The 23,469-nt window shown below is 45.4% G+C and overlaps 2 protein-coding genes across 2 annotated transcripts; both read right to left on the minus strand.

Annotated features, from left to right (window-relative positions):
• Positions 1-841: 841 nt before the first annotated feature.
• On the minus strand, positions 842-6,465 carry LOC309414306 (Golgi phosphoprotein 3-like; the record flags this gene model as incomplete). The annotated part of the gene is made up of 4 exons (XM_082011614.1): positions 842-1,269; positions 1,779-1,893; positions 2,103-2,234; positions 6,283-6,465. 4 exons carry the CDS (start codon positions 6,463-6,465, stop codon positions 842-844), a joined length of 858 nt encoding a protein of 285 aa, XP_081867740.1.
• Positions 6,466-8,693: 2,228 nt separating this feature from the next.
• On the minus strand, positions 8,694-22,961 carry LOC309414383 (HORMA domain-containing protein 1-like; the record flags this gene model as incomplete). Its single annotated transcript, XM_082011693.1, has 13 exons — positions 8,694-8,774; positions 10,654-10,737; positions 11,465-11,541; positions 15,077-15,140; positions 16,302-16,555; positions 17,148-17,299; positions 19,179-19,246; positions 19,910-19,936; positions 20,038-20,058; positions 20,458-20,494; positions 22,026-22,089; positions 22,416-22,560; positions 22,929-22,961. 13 exons carry the CDS (start codon positions 22,959-22,961, stop codon positions 8,694-8,696), a joined length of 1,107 nt encoding a protein of 368 aa, XP_081867819.1.
• Positions 22,962-23,469: the final 508 nt, after the last annotated feature.

A 23,469-nucleotide genomic window follows, 5' to 3' on the forward strand; every position in this document is an offset into this window, starting at 1 on the left:
TTCATGACTCAAGTGCCACCGACACCTCTGCGGACCCAGAGTACTCCCTCCACCATGCCAGAGCCCTGCCAGTGCCCCTTCAAATGCAAACCCCGTTATTAGAAAGGGCAGCTGGACCCACCACAGCTACAGACAACAGATTTAAATACCCAGGACTCCCTCAGGCTGCACAGAAAGACATTTAAATGAACTACAGGAGACTGAAGTAGTGGAGGCGGGGGGGGGGGGGGGGGGGGTGGTGAAAAAAAAATAGTCACAGTTTAACTTTTCCCCTTACTAGAAAGAGTGGATGTGCGATGGGGGCACAGCCCGGGGCAGGGCTACATGGTCTTTGCAGAGCTGCTCCTCGATGGCGACACGTGCCAAGGGCTTTGGGCTGCCCCATGCCAGCCAGCACGTGGGGTGGTCCCAGCCCCTGGGCACCCCTGAACCTGCCTCCTGCCCACTCCCCTGCCTGTACCCTGCCCCAGGAGGACATCAGCGTGCTCTGCTGGGGATTCCGCGCTGCCCAGGCAGCTCAAAGGCAAGACCTGTGTGTGGAAGAAGGAGCCATGGAGACAGCTGGACAAGCTGGTGCACCAGGAGTGCAGGCTGCTCCACAGCCCCATTTCTGCTGGTGTTTGGCCCATCTGAGCAGCTCAGTTTCCACACGCAGAGGCAGGGCTGGGCTCTGCTACCTCCCAGCTCTGCACTGGCGCAAGAAGGAAACCAATGGGCAAGGAGCACCAGAAGGGGAACGAAGAGCCCACCTGCTGCTGCAGGAACTCCGTGCCCAAACAGCCCTAGCTTCGTGTCGAGGGGGTGAGGTTCCCCCACCTGGTTTGGGGGGTTCAGGGGCTTTTTAAGACTTATTAAAGGCTGCCAGGACAGCCCAGATCATCTCTGCACCCCTGGCTTTGGCAGCTTCCACCTCAGGGTCCATATCAAGGAGGTCCTTGGTCCTGTTCATTGCCACATCATACTTGTCATCTGCCAGGCTGGCAAAAACGTTCTCCAGCACGTCTGAGGAGTGGGCCAGCACCAGGAGAGCCAGTGTCCTGCGGTCCATGCGGTGGGGATCATTCACCCACTGCTCCAGCACGCTCTCCTGGAGCTTCTTCACCAAGCGTTGCTTCTCGGTGGCGTTGCTGACAGGGTGGGTGGTCATGTCGAAGAGCAGGAAGTTCTGCTTCTCTGTGGTGAGAATGCCCTTCTCCACCAGCGCCTTGGCGAGGCGCTCGCGCACATTCCTCAGCTGGTACTGCAGCTTGAAGGGGTTCCAGGTCTCCCCTGCAGAAGAGGAGACCCTGTTCGACACTGGGGCAGCATGGCTTTGCCACCCAACCCCAGTCCCAACTGCTTCCAGCCCAGGACCATCTGTGCTTGCATGGACACCAGTCCCCGCCGCAGGAACCCTCTCCCTCCCCTTTGCCTGACTCTGATCCACTTCTCCCATCAGTCTAAGCTGGCAAAGCTCCCAGTGGCCACAGGGCATAGCAGCCTGGGGCAGATCCCTTTGGAAAGCCCCTTCTACCCAGGACCTTGGACCCCAGACTCAGGGAAGACTCAGCACGAAAAAAGAGGCAATGAGGAGCAAGGTCCAAGTTTTCCACTGAGCTCCCAACAAAGAAGACCTGGAAAACCATTCTCTGCCCCCACATTCAGCCTTCCTCTGTTCTGCTGTCAGTATTCTGCCCACGTCCAATAAAGCAAGGGGATGGCAAAGCCATGGAGAGGGGACAGGCGGCAGGGACAGGCCCCAGGGGAGCTGGAAAGATGGTGGCTCTAACTGACCCTACCAGTGAGCAGCTCTATCCAGGTCTGCACCGTTTCTGCAGACTCTGTGGCCTTGATGTGTCGGAGGGTCTCATCCAGCAAGACATCACCAGTCGGCGCATCCGACTTCAAGAGCACCTGGAAGGACAAAGTGGAAACGTGTCACAAGGCTGGACACAGACCTGACACTCCCTCCCTGAAAGAATGCCACCAGCCCCGGCGTGCAGTGCTGCCTTGGCAAAGGTCTCTGCCAGCTTTGGCAAAGCTTGCTGCCAGTGGGCTCAGCTGGGGTGAACAGAGCCCTGAAGCCTGTCAGGCTGCCAGCCCGGCTCCTGCGGCACCTTCACCTTCCTCTCCAGCAGCCTCTTCTTCCTCATGGAGAGTGGCTCCAGGCGGATCCGGCCACGCAGAGCCAGCTCAATGAGGATGCCGCCCCGCAGGCCTGAAGAGATGCAGTCATTCCAGAAGGAGGTGTAGCCCTAGGAGAGAGGGGATGGATGGAAATGGGAGAAGAGACATGGGAGGGGGAGCTCTGCCAAGCCCCTCACCCCTCCTGGCCTGCTCAGGCGACTCTCCCAATTCCCATTAACAGCTCTGCCTCCCTGCTCTGCCTCCCAGGCCAAAGGGAGAAAAGGGCTTTTCCCACCAGTTGAAAAGTGTCCGGCAGCCCCAACTAACCCCCTCCCTGCCCAAAACCTACCTGTAAACATTGAGCAATTCAGGCTATGCCCTTCCTGCTGCACCCACAACCACACAGCACACCCCTGCACCGGCCAGGCAGCTGCGCCCAACCCCGATCGTAAAAAATCCAAGCGAGAGTGGGAAAAGCGGGGCCCCTGCCCCTGCAAGCCCCTGGCCACAGAAGGATATTGCTGCTGCTGTGGGGCTGCAACGAGCAACGTCAACTCTGCTCTGCCCTGCCTCAGCACCTGCTGCAGACATGCCTACGGGCAACGGGAGGTGAAATCCGTCCTTTTCCTTGCAGAAAATCCCCACCAGCTCCAGGCATGCCCTGAGAGTAATTAGCTCTACGGAAAAATCACTCATCAGCCCCTGAAGAAGAGCTTCCCCACTACCCACAACGCTGCCCCACGGGGCACAGCGGTACCAAGCCCCAGCTCCCACCACAGGGCACAAAAGCTTCCCCAGCCCCTTGACCACCCCACCCTCATCGCAGCCCCCCCCAGCTCAAATCCGCCCGGAGACTTCTGCGAGGGAAGAGAAGATCTCCAGCCAGGAATGAAGGACAGGAAAATACACCCCACCACCCCCCCAGAGCGGGCACCTTGGGGCTGGGGTGCCGCGGGGGCAGTGCTAGGGCTGCTGCTGGCCAGATCCGCTTGGACTTGGCATGTTCCGCACCTGGCCCCAAGCCCTGTTCTCCGAGTCCACCACGGGACAGGGTTCTTGTCCCGGGAAGCGCAAGCTCCAAAATCATTAAGGCATTTGACAAAGCAACAAGAAGGTGCAGCGGTCTGGAAAATACGACCCACAAGGAACCAGCAATTTAATCGGGGTTTTCAGTCCAGGGAAGAGAAGACGGAGGGAGAATAGCCTAAAGGGGGTCAGACACATAAAAGGTAGCAGCAAAAAGGAAGGGAATGGCCAGTTCCCACTTCCACCGTGCATGGGACAGAGTCCTGGGCTAAAATTGTAGCCAGAGAGATTGGAGCTGGTTCCAGGAAGAAATAACCATCCGGACAAGAAAGCCCAGGAACGGTTCGGCCCTGGAAGGAGGGGGCAGGGAAGGGAAGTCTTTGTCCCTTGAGGTTTAAATAACTGATTCAACTGATGCTTCTCAGGAGTAAGCTGACCCTGGTTTGAAGCAACAGGACAGTGTAGGCAACCTCTCTGTTTCCTTCTTCCACATGTCTTTTATCCCCTGGTTAGAACAAAGCCCAGTTGTTCCGGCCCGCTCACTGCTGCATCGTGGCACAGACGCAGGGCAGCAGCCCTTGGATTTCAGGGCAAGTGGACAGCAGGGAGAGGCTTGTCCAGGCAGGCAGCGGGTTTTTAAGATGGGCCCAAGGGAAAAGGGGAGCCAAGCAGCATGCAAAGTCACAACATGCTTGTTTGCAGGGGGACACCAATACACCAGAAATGCTACGGCCCGTTCGTAACTCCCTTTTCGTTGCTTTTTTTCCTCTGGAGGGAGTGGGGGAGGAGGAGAAAAAGGGCAGGTCTAAGAGCTACCAGGAGACTGCAGACAAAGCAACTTAACAAGCCCCCTTCCTAAGGAAAAAAAGCTGAGAACATGCAGTCCTCTTACATGGAAGTTTTTACAGTCTGTATGGGTAAACTCTTGTCCCCAGCATGTCTGTTTATACAGTGCATCCGGACACCGTATTGCCCAGCTCGCGTAGCACAGAGAACCATAAAATAAATTAAAATCTTTATTTGCTTTCTTCATTTCCTTGTGCGGAAAGACAAAGCAACCTTTCATCCTTGCCCTACTGATTTCCGTCCATGGGAGACGCACTGTTTTTTGCATGCACCCTTTAGGAACAAGTTCTCCAGAAAAGGGTGTGGAGGTGAACGAAAGTTTCAATTCACTGGGCTGAAAGGCACGTTACTCCTAGAAAATTTTAAGGGGTCTGAAATCAAACAAGTCAAAAGCTCCTGGGTTACTTTCAGCTTCTGGAATCAGATTAGTTAGAAATTACAGGCTAGTGTGCAGCCAGTTCATCCTAGACGGACATACTGGTTACTTAAAATAATGAAATTACACTGCGAGCTCATTGGATTTGGCTAAAATTGTCTTGGTTTTTTTCCAATCATCAAACCATGAGTGAACAACAGAGCTAGGAAAACCCAATGCCTGGGAGTCCAGCTCACGGCCAGGCTACTGCTGCCTCTGGTCTTCCTTTCGAGATGGAGGAATGTAGAAGGCCAGGGGGGGAAATTATGACATGTTTTTTTTCACAGCTGTTGTGCTCTCCTAACTTCCTGGTGGCTGAAGGACCGTTCCCAGGAATACGTTAACCAAGCCAAGAACACTAAACATAGCCCAGGAACAAAGCAGACCATGTCACGCTCCTAGGCTGCTCTCAAATACTTGCTCAAAAATTATTTGCATGACGTTCTCTTTATAGCCCTGCTCTCCTGTTACTTCCTATTCAGCTCAGCAAGTCCTAGATCTTATCTGGGTTCATTAAACAGGACAGCTACAAGCCTCGGTCACTCACACAACCCTCAGCCCTCCCCTGCCGGATCTTACAAGCGTGATCCACGTCGGAAGCCATGGCCTGAGCAGGTCTATGGGAGAGCAAGGCACCAGCTCAGACTAAGCCAGCAGCAGCAGGGCCCTATGTCAGGCACCTCGCAGGGGCTTAATTTCAACCCAGAGAAACAGATGAAGAGAAAGTGGCCCATCCACCACAGCTTTGACAACCACAGTCTCTCCTTTCCTCAGCGTGAGAGACGGGCTCATTGGAAGAGTGCTCCTGGAGCTGAAAAACCTGTGTTCAAGGCTCTCTGCCATTATATCACAAGAAGCACCCTGGGCAATTGGTTAGCTTCCCCTTGGTCTCGATTTCCCCATCTGCTTGACAGGAATAGCAATATCAGATTCTCCCAAAGGGATCAAGATGATGCATGCACTAAAGAAGACAAGGCAGGTAAGAGCCAAGCAGCTCAGAGAACTCAACACAAGATGTCTTCTCCTTTCCCCACGGCTCGTTCTAGGCAGAGTTGAGAAACGAGTTTCCACCGGCTGAGAAGCACGAAACAATTCAGTTTGATCAGGGTCCCGTTCTGCCAGAGAACAACCCCCTGAAAATAACTGCCTGTGAAGTCTGTCTGCTGCTGCCAAGGAAAGCCATCAAACCGGCACACGTGGGTGAGATGAGTGCCCAGCAAAGGGCTTCCCATCCAGCCCCACGCCCCGCAAGCCTGGAGCTGCACAACACCACTCTTGCCTGGCTAAGGAAACTACCGGCCTGAAAACAGAGATGCAGCTCCTACGTCCTTTACCATTGCTGTGTTCAGGCCTATCCTGCACCTACTTTCAACTCCCAGTCCAGCTGCCTTCCCTCGCCTTGCCCTCTTCTGCCCTTGCCGTTTATTCGCATCAATTTTTAACAAAGTGGAAACAGCGCTCCAAGCATCCCTGTGTTTCAGCTGATGGTTTCAGATAAGAAAGCGCACTTGGGCTAGGGAAGAGGACACTTACCATCTGACGCACAAAGGTGAGGCTCCTTTTACCCCATGTCTTTGACCCTGGCGAAAAACAAGCCCACCTTTGCTCTGCAAATGGCAGTCGCACAATACCATAAGGCATCCCTCGCCTCCAGCCGCTTCTCACAGTCCCTGTGGCAAAGCTGGTGGGACAGTACTTGCAAGCAATCTCCACAGATCAGTTTAAACTACAGACAAAGGGGGTCTGCACTAAGCAGGCTGGCTTTGTTGAAGCGGATTCAGAGGAAATCGTACAACCCCTTCTGCTGCTCACCGAGAACCTCACCTCCAAGTACACCAGCACAGCGCTACCACCACTGCACATGCAGCCATCAGAGACGCCTGCCTTACCTCCTTGTCCTTCAGCCCCAGAAGCAGCGCCTCCTCCATGAGCGTGAGGCGGATATCTTTGGGGTCCTCAGGATCATCCTCATTCAGGTCTCTGTCCACAGCTGCGTCTTCCTCACTGTCAGGCTTCTTGTCCGAGTTCCTTCCCACCTCAGCACGCCGTGCTCGGTGCGTTAGCGTTGTCATCTCCCCCCTCTGCCTGGGCACACAGAAAACCAAGGTCTACCCCATTTCTAAAAACCATGGAGTACGACAGTGCTAAGTCCCAAGACCCAAAACCCAGGCTCCAGGGAGGCACAGACAAGGACAAGGGACACTTGCCCCTTCTACCCAGGAATTTTCAGCTCCCCCGACAGCTGTACAAGAGTCACTCACAGGGAGCAGCCAGACCAGGTGCTTGAGGAGATGACTGCACATTGAAGGCGAGGGGGTAGATCTAAGCCACAGCCGAATCCTTTCACTAGGGGACCCCCCAGCCGTGCACTCGCAACAGAGATGAGGTCCCGCACCCAGACAGGACGTGGGACACCTGGCAGCGTCCCAGGGCCATGCAGAAAACCAGCACCCTCCTTGGCACGACTCTTTCTCACCTCCGCCCTGTGCAACCCGCTTGCAGCTGATTCCTTTTTACGGAGGTTAACGAGCTGCACATTCAGGTTCACACTGCCAGGCTGCCAACCCCAAACCTCCCACGAGCACCCGACACCCCACTCAGCAGTAACGAGATCCCACAACAAATTCCCTGCGACATGTACAACAGCAGCACGCGGAAGGAACAGCCGTGCCCCTCCCCGCACGGAGTTTCAGGGCTGAGAAGCAAAATACGGTTTCGCATCTCCCCCAACCTTACCCCTGCCCGGCGAGTCCGTGCCAAACCTCCCCCACTCCTTTCCCTGCGACCAAACTTCGGGGCCGTGCGGAGGAAAAGCTTCCTGGTGGGGCAGGGGGAGGGCGGGAGCGGCCCGGCGGCTTCCTGGGCTCCGGTAACCCAGCCCGCAGCGAGGCGCCGGCAAATGGGAGCCCGCACGGCCGGGAGCCTCCAATGAGCGCAGCCAGCGGGGGGATTTCCCCTCCTCCTCCTCCCGGGGAGGAAGGCGGTGCGCGTGGAGCGTGTGCTGGCCCCCTGGGAGGCGGCGGTTGCGGCGGCGGCCGGACCGGGCAGTTCTCTGCTGTCGAAATAAACAAACGGGTTCGCAACCAACCGCGGGCAGCGCCCGCGATCGCTCAGGAAATCCCAGGGAACCGGTTCAGCGCGGTGGAAAGAAACGCGAGCGCCGGCCTCGCACAGCTGCCTCCCCCCCCGAGGCCCGTTTCAACCTCTTTTTGTCCCCTCTCGCCTTGCTCTGGCGCGCTGCCCGCGCCCCAGCACCCCGCACAGGCGCGGCCCCAGACAACCGCTGGCCGGAACGGGAGCGAGCAGCCCGCGCCTGCAGAGCGAGAGCCCCCGGTGTCCGCCAACCGCCACAGCAGAGACACACACAGCAACCGGAATGGGCCCAGCGTTTTAATTAAGATAAAGACATTCTTGAAAGTAAAATGTCAAGAAGAGTCCAGCTATCCCCACCTAAAGACAGCAACAGCTCTTCATGCAGAAACAGCCTCACTCCAATTCACTTACAGTACAGAGAAAGTAACACTGTCTTGTTCGGAAAAGAAATGGCACCACATCCAACTTCTGCAATTAATCATTACATACACATTTCTTCAAATAATCTCACACCATTGTAACAGATGCCTGCCCGGTTAATACTTCATTTGTAATTACACATCTCACAGCTGTACAGAAATCCCTATGTTTTGGCATGAAATAATGTAACTGAAGGTATGAAGAATGCTTGTTTTTCACTTGAGTCTGGTGCCTTCAGCCTGGAAGAAATGCAAATAATCAAGCCCCCCCCAACTGTCCCAGTAATAAAAGCAAAAAATGTAGTATTGCTGTAACTATATGTAACAATATAGTCCTCCTGAACCCACTCAGCAAAGCTCTGGAAATCAGCCCATGACTTGAGGAGGTTCCAGACAAGGAGATCCTCAGCTTTGAAATACGGCCCAAAGTTACCCATGAAACCTCATGTGGTGGGTAATTAACATTATACAATCACCATCAGGCCTTAAACACATCATAAACAGGGCGTTCAATCCCCCAAATCCCCTTTGTTACAGAAATTATCAGTTACATCAGTAGTCAGGTACCTTCGGTCTTTCCTGATGGGGTACAACCTCCTAGAAGAAGTCAGTTCTGATGTCTTCAGCTAGGCTTCTTAACAGATTCTTTCATTAAAATACTCACTATTTTGACTACAAAAATGGAACAGAAAAGATACCTAAAAGATATTTAAATATGAACATTCACATTAAACAACAAAATGGCAGTGGTGTGCAGAACTCCAAACAAACAGCAGGAAGACAGGTATCTAAAACCGCTCCTTCGGTTCACTGATCTTTCTCCTTTTTGGCACCACATCCTGACTAGATGAGAGTTCAAACTGATGAACCTGCCAAGGAAAAACAAATATTGCATTACAGGCTGACACACAGCAGACTGTGGCCTGCTCCATGGCACTAGCAAGTTTAACATGAGAAAAGCCCACCCTGGACAAGACATCAAGAGCTGCATGTCGAGCATCCAGCTCAACCTTGCTATTACTTGGTCCCTGCCCAGACATGCTAAGCCTGGAGTAACACCTGGGTACTATTTTCTGTCAGAATTTACCTTCCCTCCAAACTACTGAAGGAGGGCTGGGATGCATTTATGCTGTAACAGCAGGACCTCATGTGTGTCACAACTTCAAGAGAACATAATGAAAGCCATTCCCCTTCCACAGAGGCAACACACCTCAAGTCCAATTCCATGACCAGCTGGCAGCCACCACAGTGGCCCCATCTGCAGAGTGCAGAGCCAGGCAGCACCAGGTGAGCTTCGCACAGCAGCAGAGCACCCCACACCAACAGGGGAGGGGGCTCAGCACCACACAGGCTCACCTGAGTTTAATCCAGTTATTTTTGACTTGCACACATGTGAGGAGATGACAATTCAGCCTTTAGCTCTGCTGTTGAGTATTTAAAGCAACTATGCTTTGTTTAAATTCTAGTATTAAGTTCATTAAAAAAACCCTTTTCAAAAGAAACAGTGATAGTGAGCATTTTTTTTTTGGCATCAGTGAACAACAAAAAAATACCGCATATGACCTTGGGCTTGGAAGTAAAAAACCCTCTATTCTGCAGTGAGCAGCACCTTTATAAGAAGATTGAATCTACTGGCTTTATTCTGAATTTTCACATCTCCACTCCATGCCTTTGTTGCGAACTCCGTTAGCCCTTTTCACATGCAGCTTCCATACATAGATATTTTTAAAACACAGACCAATTTATCTTTTGGATTTCTTTAGAGCATTCTGCTGAGGAATAAATTTTGCATGCTCCCGAGCCCAACTTCCATCAACCTTTACAGAAATAAGGCAACTATTAGTTTAGGAGAAAACTACTGGCAAAAGTTGAGCTGCACTTTACGAACCCTTACACAACAACTACTGCACTAAAAATGAAGGAAGGGCTTTCCTGGGCAGGCACAGGAGGGGTACCATTTTCCTTGGCCTTGACACACAACTTCCCATCCCGACTGTAAACGAAGAGCACTTATTTACTAGAACGGTAACATTCACCCCACATCTTCTGAGAAGAACCTACCAGTAACCCTGAACAGGCGCAAGCTGAGCGTTGCTGACACCTTGTCAGGGCCACCCAGAGCCTCACAAAGCTGAGGCCACCAAGCTCAGTTGGTAAAGGCAGCGACTTGGGGGCCCCCAATACCAGCCCCAAAGGCCAAGTTCCAGCCTGAAGACAACTTCTGCTCCACCTTGTGCAAGGCTGGAGGAATTTGGCTCCCTGAAAGGAGCACTGACTACAGGACTCATCTGCTGCAATGCAATTAAGCGAAGACAGACTGGATTTTTCTTGGTATGAATGAGTCAGATGAGGTTAGAATTTTGGCCTCATGTATTCCAAGTAAAATCACTAGCAAGCATATGGTACACCTGGCTGGGGATCTCTGCTGACACACACTCCTACCAAAAATGCCTTAAACCCGCAGGTAATTTGGCTAAATGCATTCTCAAGATGGAAGTCAATCCTAATGAATTTTTCTCAACCTGTGTTAACTGCATCAACACTCAGCTTTTAACTCTTTGGAACAGATTTTTTTTTTGACACTAAGAATCCAGATGCATTGAATTTAATGGGAATTTTAGAAGTTATGAGAAATTCATTCTGTCAACATGAATTATAAAGCTTAGTGTTTTATTCACTGTTTAGAACAGGAAAAGGCTTAAAGAACAGAAATAGAAAGAACAGAACTAGATAAAAAACAGTACTAACAGTGCTGGTTTGAAATATCTTTCCACTTCTTGTCCTGCTCTCTGACACATTAAGTTCAGATGTCTTACTTGCCAAATGATCAACCTAAAAATCAGAAAATGTAAGTTGCCTTGTGACAGCAGTAAAAAAAAATATATTGGAGGCTACAGCAGGGTTCAGTGCTGTAGCATACAAAGAGCTCTGGCTCTGCTCACCACAGCATTTGAGCTGAAATTTAAATACAAGAGTATACCCACTGAAGTCAACAGCAGCATTTACAGCTGAATGTGTCAAAGAGCCCTGACAGATCAAAGCATCAGTTATTTTTGCACAGTAAGTCACTCAGTTACCTAGGGCTATTCCGTTTTAAGAAGTCTTAAGGACCTGCGTTTGAAGTAGTCCTCCACATCTATACACCATTTTGATATAGGCAGGGAATATAGCCCGAGTTTTAAGTCTGAGTAGTAAACCTGCATTTTAAGTTTTAATCAACCTTTAAACAAGGCTTGGTCTGTCAGAATTCACAGAGAAATTTCTATCAGGCAGAGTGTTTAGTTATGGCAGTTTATAAACATGGAAATTGCATTCACATTTTTCTTAATTCATCAGACCAGCTGTTTGGTTTGAAAACTGTATGACGGGAACAGCCTCTTGTTATTGCTTTAGAATATTTACAGTGTTTTACAGAAACAGTTAAGTAAAATGTAAAGGCATTATTACTGGCTGCGGTAAATAAACCTTTAGCAGATTACCTATTAATCACTCGAAGTAGGAAAGAAGCTTCACAAGAGCTCTAGTAAAAATTTAAGGTGACGGAGTGCAGTTTTCATACCTGAGGATTAGAAACACACAGATTCTGGTTCCCTCCAGCCTTTGTAACTTCATCTTCTTCACAAGTCAAACTTAGTTCTATAAAAGAGTTGTCAGTAAAGCACACTGTCAACACCAGACTAACAGCCTCTTAACTGCTGTTTTGCCACAAGGAGCACATGTGCTTTATAAACACGGGGAACTGGTGCTTCAAAAGGGCTCCAATTCTCTGTCTGCAAGTCATTAATTCCACAACTATTACACTCTTACATCTTTAATTCAGCGATTTCCTATCACAACTTCCTATCACAGGAACACAAGAGATGCTTATTGTTATGTAGTACAGATTTATGCACAGGATCTTTGGAAGAGTGGGCTTGATCCCCAGACTCATTTATATACCGTACTGCTAAAGGCTCATCTACATTGGGATTTGCTTCCAAGCTAAAAAGCCTCACAAACCCGTTTTGCACTGCAGAACGGGCAAACGGTGCCACAGGGCCACGCTGGCACAGCTTCTGCATATTCCGAACTCGCTGCCAGCGGATGGCTCCCATTTTGTAACCCAAGCGAGCACTCTGGCTGCAGTGCCTGTAGCTACAGTTCCCCTTGTCACTGCCTGCAGCTGCATGAACAGGCCACGAAGAATAAGCAGTCAGCTCTGGAGGTTTTTTGTTGTTTCTAATCCATGCTGGTTTTTCCTAGGACACAGATAAAAGCATGTATTGGTTATAGACGACTATGCTTCAGACTGAAGAACATCGGGGTGTCATGCTTTTTCCTGTGTCTTGTCACTCCTGTAAATAAAACATTACACCAACTCAATAAGACAAGGAATTTGCTGCATTTTTGCATGGTTTGGGAACTCCTAAGAATTTCTCAAAGCACCACATACAGCTTTATGGGGTTATTCCAGTTCTGCCTGGAATAACCTATGCCCACCAGCATCGTCAAGATAAAAATGCTGATCTACACATGCTGTTTCCTACACGTTTCCATGATTATTTTCAAACAGCGTGGAAGCGTTACCTGTTTTTGCAAAGCTGCACATTTCTAAAAAAACAAGATAAATGCCACTATTTAAACACACAGCACAGTGTTCAATGTTGGGCTTGAATGACAGGACAGTCCAACTCATTTTAAAAAAATCCAGGCTCAACTTGCTTTGTCCAACTGCCTTCACAAGCACTCAGACACCATGGTAGCCCCAACAAGCCACTAGTCTTGTTCAGGTTGAGAGGACCAAAAGCCTCAGCACTGACACAGTTGCCACTTTCATAGTTCTGTAGAAAGCAGCATGTCAGGAAGTTTCTGCAAAAACTTAGCGTTTCTGAAGTCTGCAGAACCAGAGTTGTATTTCAAAGTAGATGCAAGCATTCAGAAGAGCGAACAGAGCAAGCAGCAGCACTAATGGGCATTTCTTCTAGGAGTGCCATATATTCATTATCTCCACAGAAGCCTCAACCTCTGCTACAGAAAAAAAACATTTTATATAGGCTTCTCATCCAAATAAAAGACTGTATTTGGATTTTGGTCATAAAGCTTGTTTGTTTACTTCAGTCTTGAGAATTCTGTTCCTTTAGCTATCCTATTTACATCAGCATATCAGAGCACTTCTGAGCATACTTATCTACATCATCTCTACTTAATCTTCTTCCAAAAAGGGCACTTATTTCCTCTTTGGACCTTTCTTTGCTATGTTTGAAGTGCTCTATGTACAGCACATGGGTACCAGTATAGTCTGGCTGCTTCCTATATGGCCTCTCCAAGATGGGGAGACCAACAAGCAGCAATTGATTCTTCAGTTCATTTGGTAGCAAAGCTCAATCTTTGAGCTCCTGGGCTATCTTGGGGAATCTGAAGATAAATAATCTACTTTTCATCCTAGTGTCTCTAAAATCTTAGAAGGGAAGCTTCTGCTCGGAGTCCCTGAGGACAGTTTGCTGTCTCATGTTTTGACTTTGAGACGGTCTGGGTCTGCATCTTGGAGCACAGACAAAAACACAGTAGAGAGGTTCCAGAGCATGTTTCTGGTAGTAGCTGCAGTCTGGGTGGTGTAGCCAGGACAGTTACTTTATTGGCACTTCTGCATTCAGAGCTCAGTGGAGGACATTTATATGATTGTAAGCAAACAGTACAGAACCTATCTCTTTATAAAGGCAAAGAAAAATCCAACAAAACAGGTGCTGCTGTTTTTCATCAGAAAGGATGAGCGGGTACTTCCTAATGTCTGCACAGCAGGAAGGGCATAACGGTTTATTTGATAACAAGGGAGAAGGCAGCTTTGCCTTGCAGTGTTAAGAGTCCTCAGAGTGCTTCCAAAATAGAAGATTTCCTTTATACTCTCTGCAAAACTCAGTTCAATTTCTTATTGAAATTGTTACATGAAACTTTTTAAAATAAAAAAAAGAAAGTGGTTTTGGTACCTTCTTGAGAAGTGCTGCCTTACAGGCCTCCACCTGGAATTTGCTTTTTGCTGCTACAGTTTTACACTGACAGATTTTACAGTGTTGGGATTTTACTTGAGGAAACTCAGTTTGCTGAGATTCATACTAACAAAAATGCTTTGCTAGAACTTGTACTTATTAAAACTAAAGTTAAAAAAGTTCCCTTGCAATTACCAAAATGCTCCATATAACACACAGTAAGAGAGAAGGGCACACAGGTCCAGAGTAGGCTGTGAAAGCAAGCAGCTAGAAAAGGCACTGAAAAAGCCAGCAGCACAGACATAATCACACAATTATTCATAAAACAAAAATATTGAGCTTAAGTAACCAATTGTATTAGGAATAGCAAACCACAGTAATCATAGAATCATTAAGGTTGGAAAAGACCTCTAAGATCAAGTCCAGCCATCAACCCAACACCACCCTGCCCACTAAACCATGTCCTGAAGTGACACATCTACACATTCTTTGAACACCTCCAGTGACGGCAACTCCACCACAAGTAATGAACACCTTCCTTTGTACAGAAGAACATGCATCATACAGATAGATATTTATACATGGTATCATTCAGTCTACCACAATGTAAAAACTCTCTGTACACAAGCCCTGATGGTCTCAGTTCCTCCACAACCACAGACTGAAGCACACGTGGATTGTAGAATCAGACCACGCGCCTACTGTAGTCAGAGCTTAAGCAAAGAAGGTGGCTAAAGTGGTATTTCTGCTAAACTTATTTAGTGGCTGAAGCTGTGAGCGTACAGTCCAAACAGCCGATTTAAACAAAAATACTCTTGGACCATTTTTTGCATGGAGAAATCTGCTTCCCACATCTGCATTAATGGAATTCAAGAGCACAACACCTCTGCAAGCTTTATGTGGAAATTAAATATATTAGTAAAATAACAGAAACAGCAAGAGAAACCAAATAAAATTTACTTCTAAATATAACCCATTAAATTTAGCTTATCTGATAAAATGGAACAGAAGATCAGAATTTTACAACAGAAGCATGAAAAGGTGCATTTGCTAACCAAGTGCTTCACAGAACAAAGCCACGATAGAAAATAAAGGCACAGCAATGTATGCAAAGAAAAAGTGAATAGCGATCTACATCAGAAAATTGAGTTTTAGTAACATCAGGAAAGAAGCACAAACTGAATAGACTTGAAAAATGTAAACGTTACCTTGAGCTTCTGAAATATTTACATTATTCTTATCTTCTACTTTGTTATCCAAGACAGGATCCTCCTAGGTTAAGAAAAAGGTCTATCACTTACTGCAGTCAAGTAAGGAAGAGTGTTGGTACTCACACTTAGGGCCAGAGCTTATTACATGGATTCTCAGTGGAACAAACCGTTTTCAAATAATTGCATCTGACATGCAACGTACAGACTAGCTCAGTGTCAATTATTAATGCCAGCACACATTTAACTCACCAAGGAAAACATACGTAAAAAATACTAAAATTGGAACAATAGTATTGAAAGGATACATCAATTACCTCCATCCTATTGCCTATGGAACAGCAACTTAGAGGCATATGCAGATTTTGAGGGCCAAGCGGTTTATTTCCAACTCATCACCTACAGGGCTCCCTAGCAATGCTAACTGAGGGGGGACAAAACCCTGAAGCTCCACCTCTCTCACCTACGGACAGTATAAATTAGCACACATAGTTGCACATTCTCACATGATTAAAAGTATTTGCTGCCTGCCTCCACTGACCCTAGAAACATATGCCTCCAACTGCTGAAGCCTGCACAAGCACAGTCCCAAGAGCCATCTCGGGTGCTCCAGCATCCGCAGCAGGACACACAACTCTGACGCACTCGTGCCTTCAGCAAGCTTTGCTTTGTGCTTTTTTCTAGGCAAATTTCCCCAGGGAAAAATCCCAAAGCCGAACAGAGTTTGTTTTAACTTTAGCTGTGGCATCACTAGCTGTAGCTCTACATATACTGCTGTACAAGAGGATCCCAAAGCAAATTTATTGCCAGTCAATACTTTCTGGCTGCAGCAGCCAGAACTGGGACTGCCATGGGATACGTCCAGGGAGGTTCCACCCGTGTCCTGCGCGTGGAGCTGAACAAATGGCCCCGGCACCCACAGCACAAAGCTACCCCTCTGCTTTTCCTCTCAAGTCTGAGACATGACTACCAACAACACTGCTGCTGACAGGCATTATGCTGATACGCTTCTTCGATACTGCTTTAACAATGACAGATTATTAGCTGGAGCAGTAAAATTAAAGCAAAAAATGTCTCTAAGACATTGTCTTGCCTAAATGGATCTGGAAACAGAGTTTTTAAATAATGTTATAGTAAGACATGCAGTAAAACAATTAATGGCCCTTTTCTAGACCATAGGTCACACAAAAATTCAACAAGCTACACAAAACATTTGCACCCTTACATTCATGTCCTGGTTCTCTTCTGGATCATCTCTGTCAACTCTAACATGCCTCTCCAGGTGCTCAGTCTCTCTATGCTTTAGGATGCTTTTATCAACATTTTCCATTCGTTGTTTTTCAGTTGTAACTTTAACTTTCAGCATATGAAAAGGCGTTGGCACTTCACCCACATTCAGATACATAGGCTCCCCCTCAAATATCATCCCCTCACATTCACCCTCCTTAAAGCCAGGAGGTTGGTAATCAGATGGTGTAACTGCAGAAAAGAATTAAATGTGTTAGTTTTACAAGAACATGTTTCATTTTAATTTTAACTTGTGTGTCAAAGACTTTTCCCCTTTAAACAAAGGGCTACTCAAAGAACAGTGTGGGGAGGGGAATTACCAATATTCAACTTCTAAATGAAATTCTTTTCCCCCTACAGAACAGGCAAAACCCACTTAAAGCTATTTGAAACAGTTTTTACATGCAAAGAGATGAGCTAGCAGCTCTGATTTTGTTGTAAAGCAGTAATACATCCTGAAAGCAGAACTACATTTAAATAGTCATCCAGACTAGAACTAGTCTGGCAATCACGTTCTATACTAACATACTCAGGAAAACTCAGTTTGTTTTTAAAACACACTGAAAGCCTTGCTCCAACAAAGTCAGTGACAAGATTGTGTTCCTACAGCAAGACCAAATCCTTTCTCATGACAACTTTTAAAATCCAAGCAGAAAGACAGATGCAAAGTAACATCATTTAACAAGTCCCAGTAACCATAATGAATATACATTAAAATATTTCTTTGAACTTCTTTCCAATGTCTGAACACAGTTGATAAATTAAGGTAATATGGAAATACTACCTTCATCATAATAGAACAGCTTCATAGTCAGGCAAACATCATTTGGTAATGGACTCAGATTTTGCATCAGAACAAAAATCTTGCGAATAAGGAGGATACTGGCTTTCTTGGTGTCTGCACAGGTGATTGTGGAATCACTCCTTTTAGTCTTACTAAAAATGGACAAAGTATTCAGATTATTTTTTTAATGCAGAGTAAGCTGTTCCTCGTATTACGATACATGACCCTTTAACAGACTGCGAATGTCAGAAGCAGACATCACATTTATTGCCTGAGGTCTGAGATTACAAGCACTGCAATTCCTTATACTGTTTAAGTGACCTGCATGTTCTCTGCCCCTCAGAAGATCAAATCCTGAGACAGGGACATCACGAAAGCGTCATGGTTCAGCAGCTGTGGCCAACTTACTGTATTTTACATTACACAATGCTTAAAAAAACACCGAATCTGATAGAAAGAAAGAAGTAGGTACTTTTGAAAGCCCCAATTCTGCAAAGCCTTACGTACTTGCTCTCCCTTAAATAAAGCAAGTGACAAGAATGGTTACTGATAAGAAATGTGGGCCTAAGTGACTCTTGGCATCCAGCTCTGACATTTCCATGTCTCTGTTCTACCAGCAGCTGACCTAAACCCCATCTTATTGCCACTAAAAACACTCTCCCTCTACTCCCCTGCTCCTCAGCCACACAGCTCAGGAGTGTGAGCTGAAGAGCCAGCACAAAGCAACTCAGTTATTCCATTGGATAACCCTGTGTTTCGGAAGCATGCAATGCTTATGGAAGCATGCACCTTAACTGCCGTGTTTCAAACGTCTCGCTCCTCTGCAGATGGTCATCTCCTTCCCTGCAGGGTGTCAGAAGTAGGCTCATGCCTTGTATTTTCAAATCAGTCTGGCATGACTTCATGCTAACGCACTAAGGCAACGTGGTGTGGCTGAGTCGCATCCCCTTCCACTAGTGTTTTTTTACATGACTTCAAACTTTTTTCAGAGGTAAGTAACTGACCTCAGCCCAAAGGGCTTAGGTCTGCAGCACTGCAGTCTTCTTTCTTTAATTTAAAAAGCATTTTACACAGGAGGAAAGTCAGGAGAAGTTTGTTAGGTATGAACTTGCTACATTTCAAATACTTGTCTTAAAATAAGCCATTTCCTTGCAGCCGTGACTGACCAACAAGCCCCTACAACGGAATGAGGCCCACTGGAGATGGGCAAGGGTGATGTGCTCATGAAGCTAGGGAATAACACAGGGCATCAACCACCACAGCTGTTGCAAAGGAAGCCAACTTTATCTCAACACACAGGGGACCCGAGCATGGCCTTCATTTTAGATAAACAGCTCTATGTCAGATGAGTGAATCAACTGGTGGTGTAACTGTTTCTTCCAGAATTCATTAAAAGCATGTGAATGTCTCCTTGAGTCAGCCAAACCAGTATGGGGGGAAGTGAGTATGTGGCTCAGCCCCAAAAAGTATAAAAACTAAAAAAACAAAAGAATTCCAGAGAGCAATGGGCTGGAGCTGGCTTCAAGCTGCATATTCCTTCCCCACGACTGGGGATGCCCGGCATCACGGCAGTGAGCACATTAGAGACCAGTGACGGGAATCACATTGGTATTGATTCAACTGTGTATTGCAATAGCTATGCTTTGCTAAGCACAGCTTACATTTGTATTGTGTTTTCACTGTATTTTGTATCATCTCTGCTAAATAAGAAACCCCATGTAACATCAAGTATCTTCAGATCAGTAAATCTGATATTAAACATTTCACCCTCCAGGCATGGAATATCTTCGAGGACCTGGTCAGAGAGCATTGGACTCTGACACTAACAGTCATCTTTTGAGTGTGTATTTAAAAATACGAACATACTCTGACAAAGTTACCATTGTATTTTAAGAGTAAGTCTAACCTAGTAGTATCTGTTGATAAAATTAATCTTCAGATCCAGAATTAAAAAAGGAAACAAAGAGATCCAAAGTTCTTACTTTCAGCTGTATGCAAAACCACAGAGCAGAATAAAGTCTGTGACAGTACCTGCTGAAATCCAGGAGTGGCCCATTGTGGGTGTACTTGAATTTGAAGTGGTAACATTCCGTAATTGTCTGCAAACAAATCCAGTAATTAAATTATTAGCTGTCAAGCAAACTACTACTACTATTTCTGCCTAGTAATTATTAACTTTGCATTTAAAGAAAATGATAGTCCAACTCTTGATCCACTCACATGCGCTAAATACAGCTTTCCAATGCTACAACAACTAACAGTATTAATGTATATAGTTGTCATCAAATAAAATTAAGATCTACATTATTTTCCAGGAATCACCATGATAAACTCATGTTGCAAAACATTTTAAGTTTTTTTAATGAAACATTCATTCAAATTTTAATCACTGTGAAATGTTTCACCCACATTAACAGAGACGTAGTGACACCCAGTGGTTAGTTAAAACTTACTGCGTTTTTCAGAAAGAAGTTCCATAAGTTTGTTATGCAGAGTTAGGACAATGCATCTTTATTGGCCATTTAACTCTGCAACACCACCTTGGGTTTCTTGTACTGGCCTGAAAACAACCTGACACTAGATCCTCAAAGGCAGTTCACTACATGGCAATTCGGGTAAGCTCCTGTGATTCTTGTATTTGATATTTTAAGACAACATTCACATTAGCGCACACCAAAAGGACAAGTACTATTGCTTGTATACACATTTCACTATATCCATACTATCGTTAGTCATCCGGTAAAATATTCTAGCAGATTTACCTGAGGATCTTCTGGATGGGTATAGACCTGTATTTTTAAAGTAAACAGAGGAAACAGAGTAAGAACTGTACACATCTCTAAGCACCTACCGTAAAAAAACATGTACCTTACTTTTCAAGGATACTTACTGCTAGGACAATCATTCTTAGCTGTTGGAAACATAATTGAGGAAAAAGAACATTAAATGTATTCCATAGGCCATTTCTGTTTACCAAGTGTTCTGTTTCTATAGCTCTGGAAACCAATATAGACAACTAAGGCCTGTTTGAAGAGAAACCGCTTCATACACTTAACTCCTTATCTGTTTAAGAAAGGACTTAACTGGAAGAAGAAAATTCCTACATATCCCTGGCTTTAAGTGTTTCTGTTTACAAAGAACATTATCCTGAAATGTCTGTGCATCCCACATTGTAGCCAGCTGTTTAAACATATTGAAGCACAGCTATTCCCTAACCATAAAGTCCTATAACTACACTGGCAGCTAATGGACTTGCATAAATGAATGTTTCAATATTTTTAAAATAGCTAAATGATACTGGAAAACTTACGTATTTCTTCTGCAAGGCATCGTAGCATCCTAACATCCTGCAAAAATCAAACATTGTCCATCTACTACTAATCTCCATTTGCTTTGCTTCTGACTAAACAGTCCCCAAAAAAAGCCTTCTGATTTTATTAGAGCAATAAATACTCATTCCATTAGTGTCTTATTAGCAATGATAAGAAATTACTATCTCTGTAAACCAAATAATCTTAAACTCTTTGCAAAGTAAAAACATAATCTGTAAGTAAATAATTCATCAGTAAAAACATAATGCAAACGTACACCTACCATTTTCAAACTTTAACACGTGTATTCATAAACAAGTTTATAAATAAGTACTTCGGCTGAACATCCAACATCTCTGAAGCACAAAGGAATTATGGCCCTTATTTTGATGTTGCAATTTACTTTATGTAACATGCAAACAACAATCAAATAGTGAACCAAAACTTACCCTATTTTTTCCTAACATTTCCTTTGAATATAGTCAACAAGGAAAAATTGTGTTTGGTGTGTACCTGATGCTGAGTTAAAGGCTACTCACCTCTCAACTCCAAACAGGTAGCACACACCCTTCACAAAAAACAGGGAGCTTTTCCTTGTCAGCACCCATGCCACTGCCCTCACTAGTGTTTGACGCGTAAGAGTAAGGTGAAATGCACTTGGTGCCACTTCAGTTTCCTCTACCACAGAAGATCAATTAAGAAATTCCAGAGTACAGTAAAGGAAGTCTTCCCCCACCCCAGTGACAGCACATGGACAGAGTGGATGACTAATTTCACCTTTAACATCAGAACTCAGACCCACATCTCCAAACACCTCAAAACTGGCAGCAGCTGCAAACCCCTTCTGCTGAATGCAGCATTATTTCCAACACCCTACCTTGTACTACAACTAGTAAAAGTGTGGAAAGAAGAAAGCTGGTCTTTATACAGGTAAAAAAATAGGAATGTGCATAGAAAGCAAAGGCCTTATATACACCCTTTTTTAAAAAGCAAGAAGAGCAGCTGTGAATAAGTCTCACAATTACTGTGAGCAGGAAGAAAATAAAAATATCAAGTGACATCTTTACACTCAACTATGAGTTTACAAGTTGATAGACTCATTTGCAGACACAGTTCTGCCTTGAATATAAAGGCCAACAGTTACCACTTTCCTATACAAGTCTAAGAGCAAGATCTATAAATTCAAGATGCAAAATGGTAACACTGCAACTAGAGAGGATCTACTGGTTAGATTTCTGCATTTATGTGCGCCCTTCAGCACTCATACACCCACAGCTCACTCTCCAAACACACACTTGTGCTCTGCTAAGCACCGAGTTGTAAGTCTTTCTAATAAGAAAGGCAACTGTATAACTATTACATCTCTACTGAAAAACACACATTTTGACTTTCTTTAAAAAAAGAAAATTGTCAACATAGTAAATACCATGCACTAAAAGCACTGCCTGGGCAGTTGTTCACTCACAGCGAGTGAACTTTTCTATTTGTATATGCAAACAACCAAAAAAGGTATCTTTCAGAATTGACATGCTATGGAAGTGTTATACATGCACTGTAATTAACATACCATTTCACCAGCTGAGTAGAGCCAGGACAGTTCTTGTCCTCCCTCAGAATTTTGACAGAGACATCTCAAAAAAAGAATATATACATGCATATTTACTTAGGACAAAATATAGCTATGTGGCTAAGAAGGTGACGTTCATCCCCTAAAAGTATGTAATCAAAAGCAAACTAAAATTAACATTACCAGCAGATGTAGGCATGGTTTTAATTGCTGAGTTTGCATTTCGTTAGATAGCGGTGATGCTGCAATGAATGTATTAGTGAAGTTTCCATTACAATCATCGAAAATGGTTATTACCTTTAATGAAAAAGACCAAGCGGCTTTAAAAACACTCATCAACTTCATAACAACCCTATAATTTTGCAAAGAATCATGAAAACAGCTTGTTACCATCCATGTATCTTGTTCCGTAGGCACTTTCAGGAAAGATTCCTCTCAGGTATGTAATGCAGGATACTGCTACCGCCAGGAGCCTCTTCACTAGCATCAGGGATTGCTGTTCAGTAGATATTTTGTTAGGAAATACAACTGCACTCTGAAAGTTAGAGAAAAAAAGAATTAATCACTGCCCACAACAACAAGCTTGTACAGTCTACAGTCTGGTCCAACGCCTACTTAACATTTTAATTTAATGGAAAAGCATGACTCTTGTCATTTATAAAGTTAAGCTTATTCCTAACACTGGGCATTGCTATGTTTTTAGGACATAGCTGATTGCTACCAAGTGCATGACCACAAAGTTCAGACTCAAGCATCTTTATTCATAGTTAAAAGACTGAATCAGCCTGTAATTTTCAAATGAAAAATATTACAAAGCACCTGGGTGCCCTATTTCAGCTAAAATGCAGTTATTTCTCCAAATCAAATAACATACTGTGCTGAAATACACAAGAAAAATCATACCACACAATTCCTTTGCTTCTGAGCAGTTGCCATTTTGCAGATACTCTTCTATCTGCTAAGGAAAAAAACTGCATTAACACATGCATGGCCATCATTAACGAGTGCATACGAGCCCAGACCACAGCTATTCAGCTTCAACAAATCAGTAGGTGAACCTACAAACAGTTCCTGCACAACTAATCTGTATCAGTTCAAATAAACCCCATAGATTTAAGGAAACCAAGCAGGAATGGTTCATCTGGTAATCACCAGCAGTAGATTCCTGATTTTCACACCAGCACAAACCTGCCCCAAGGTCACAGTATGCAATAACTGGAATATTGTGGGCCTGTCTGTAAGAAACATGAGCCTTTGAAAGCAATGCTCTGAAGTGCTAACTGGCACCCAACCTAACAGACTTTGGAAGGACCCTTACAGGCTCTCCACATTTAAGTCACCTCCAGCCAAAGTTGAGCCATCACCTTCAGAAAACACCTCCAGGCTTCTTTTCCTCTGTAATTTAAACAAGTATTGGAGAAAGAGACACCTCTCCAGCTATTCT

Source organism: Phaethon aethereus, assembly GCF_964289735.1.
Source record: "Phaethon aethereus genome assembly, chromosome: 28".
NCBI classification, from domain to species: Eukaryota; Metazoa; Chordata; class Aves; order Phaethontiformes; family Phaethontidae; genus Phaethon; species Phaethon aethereus.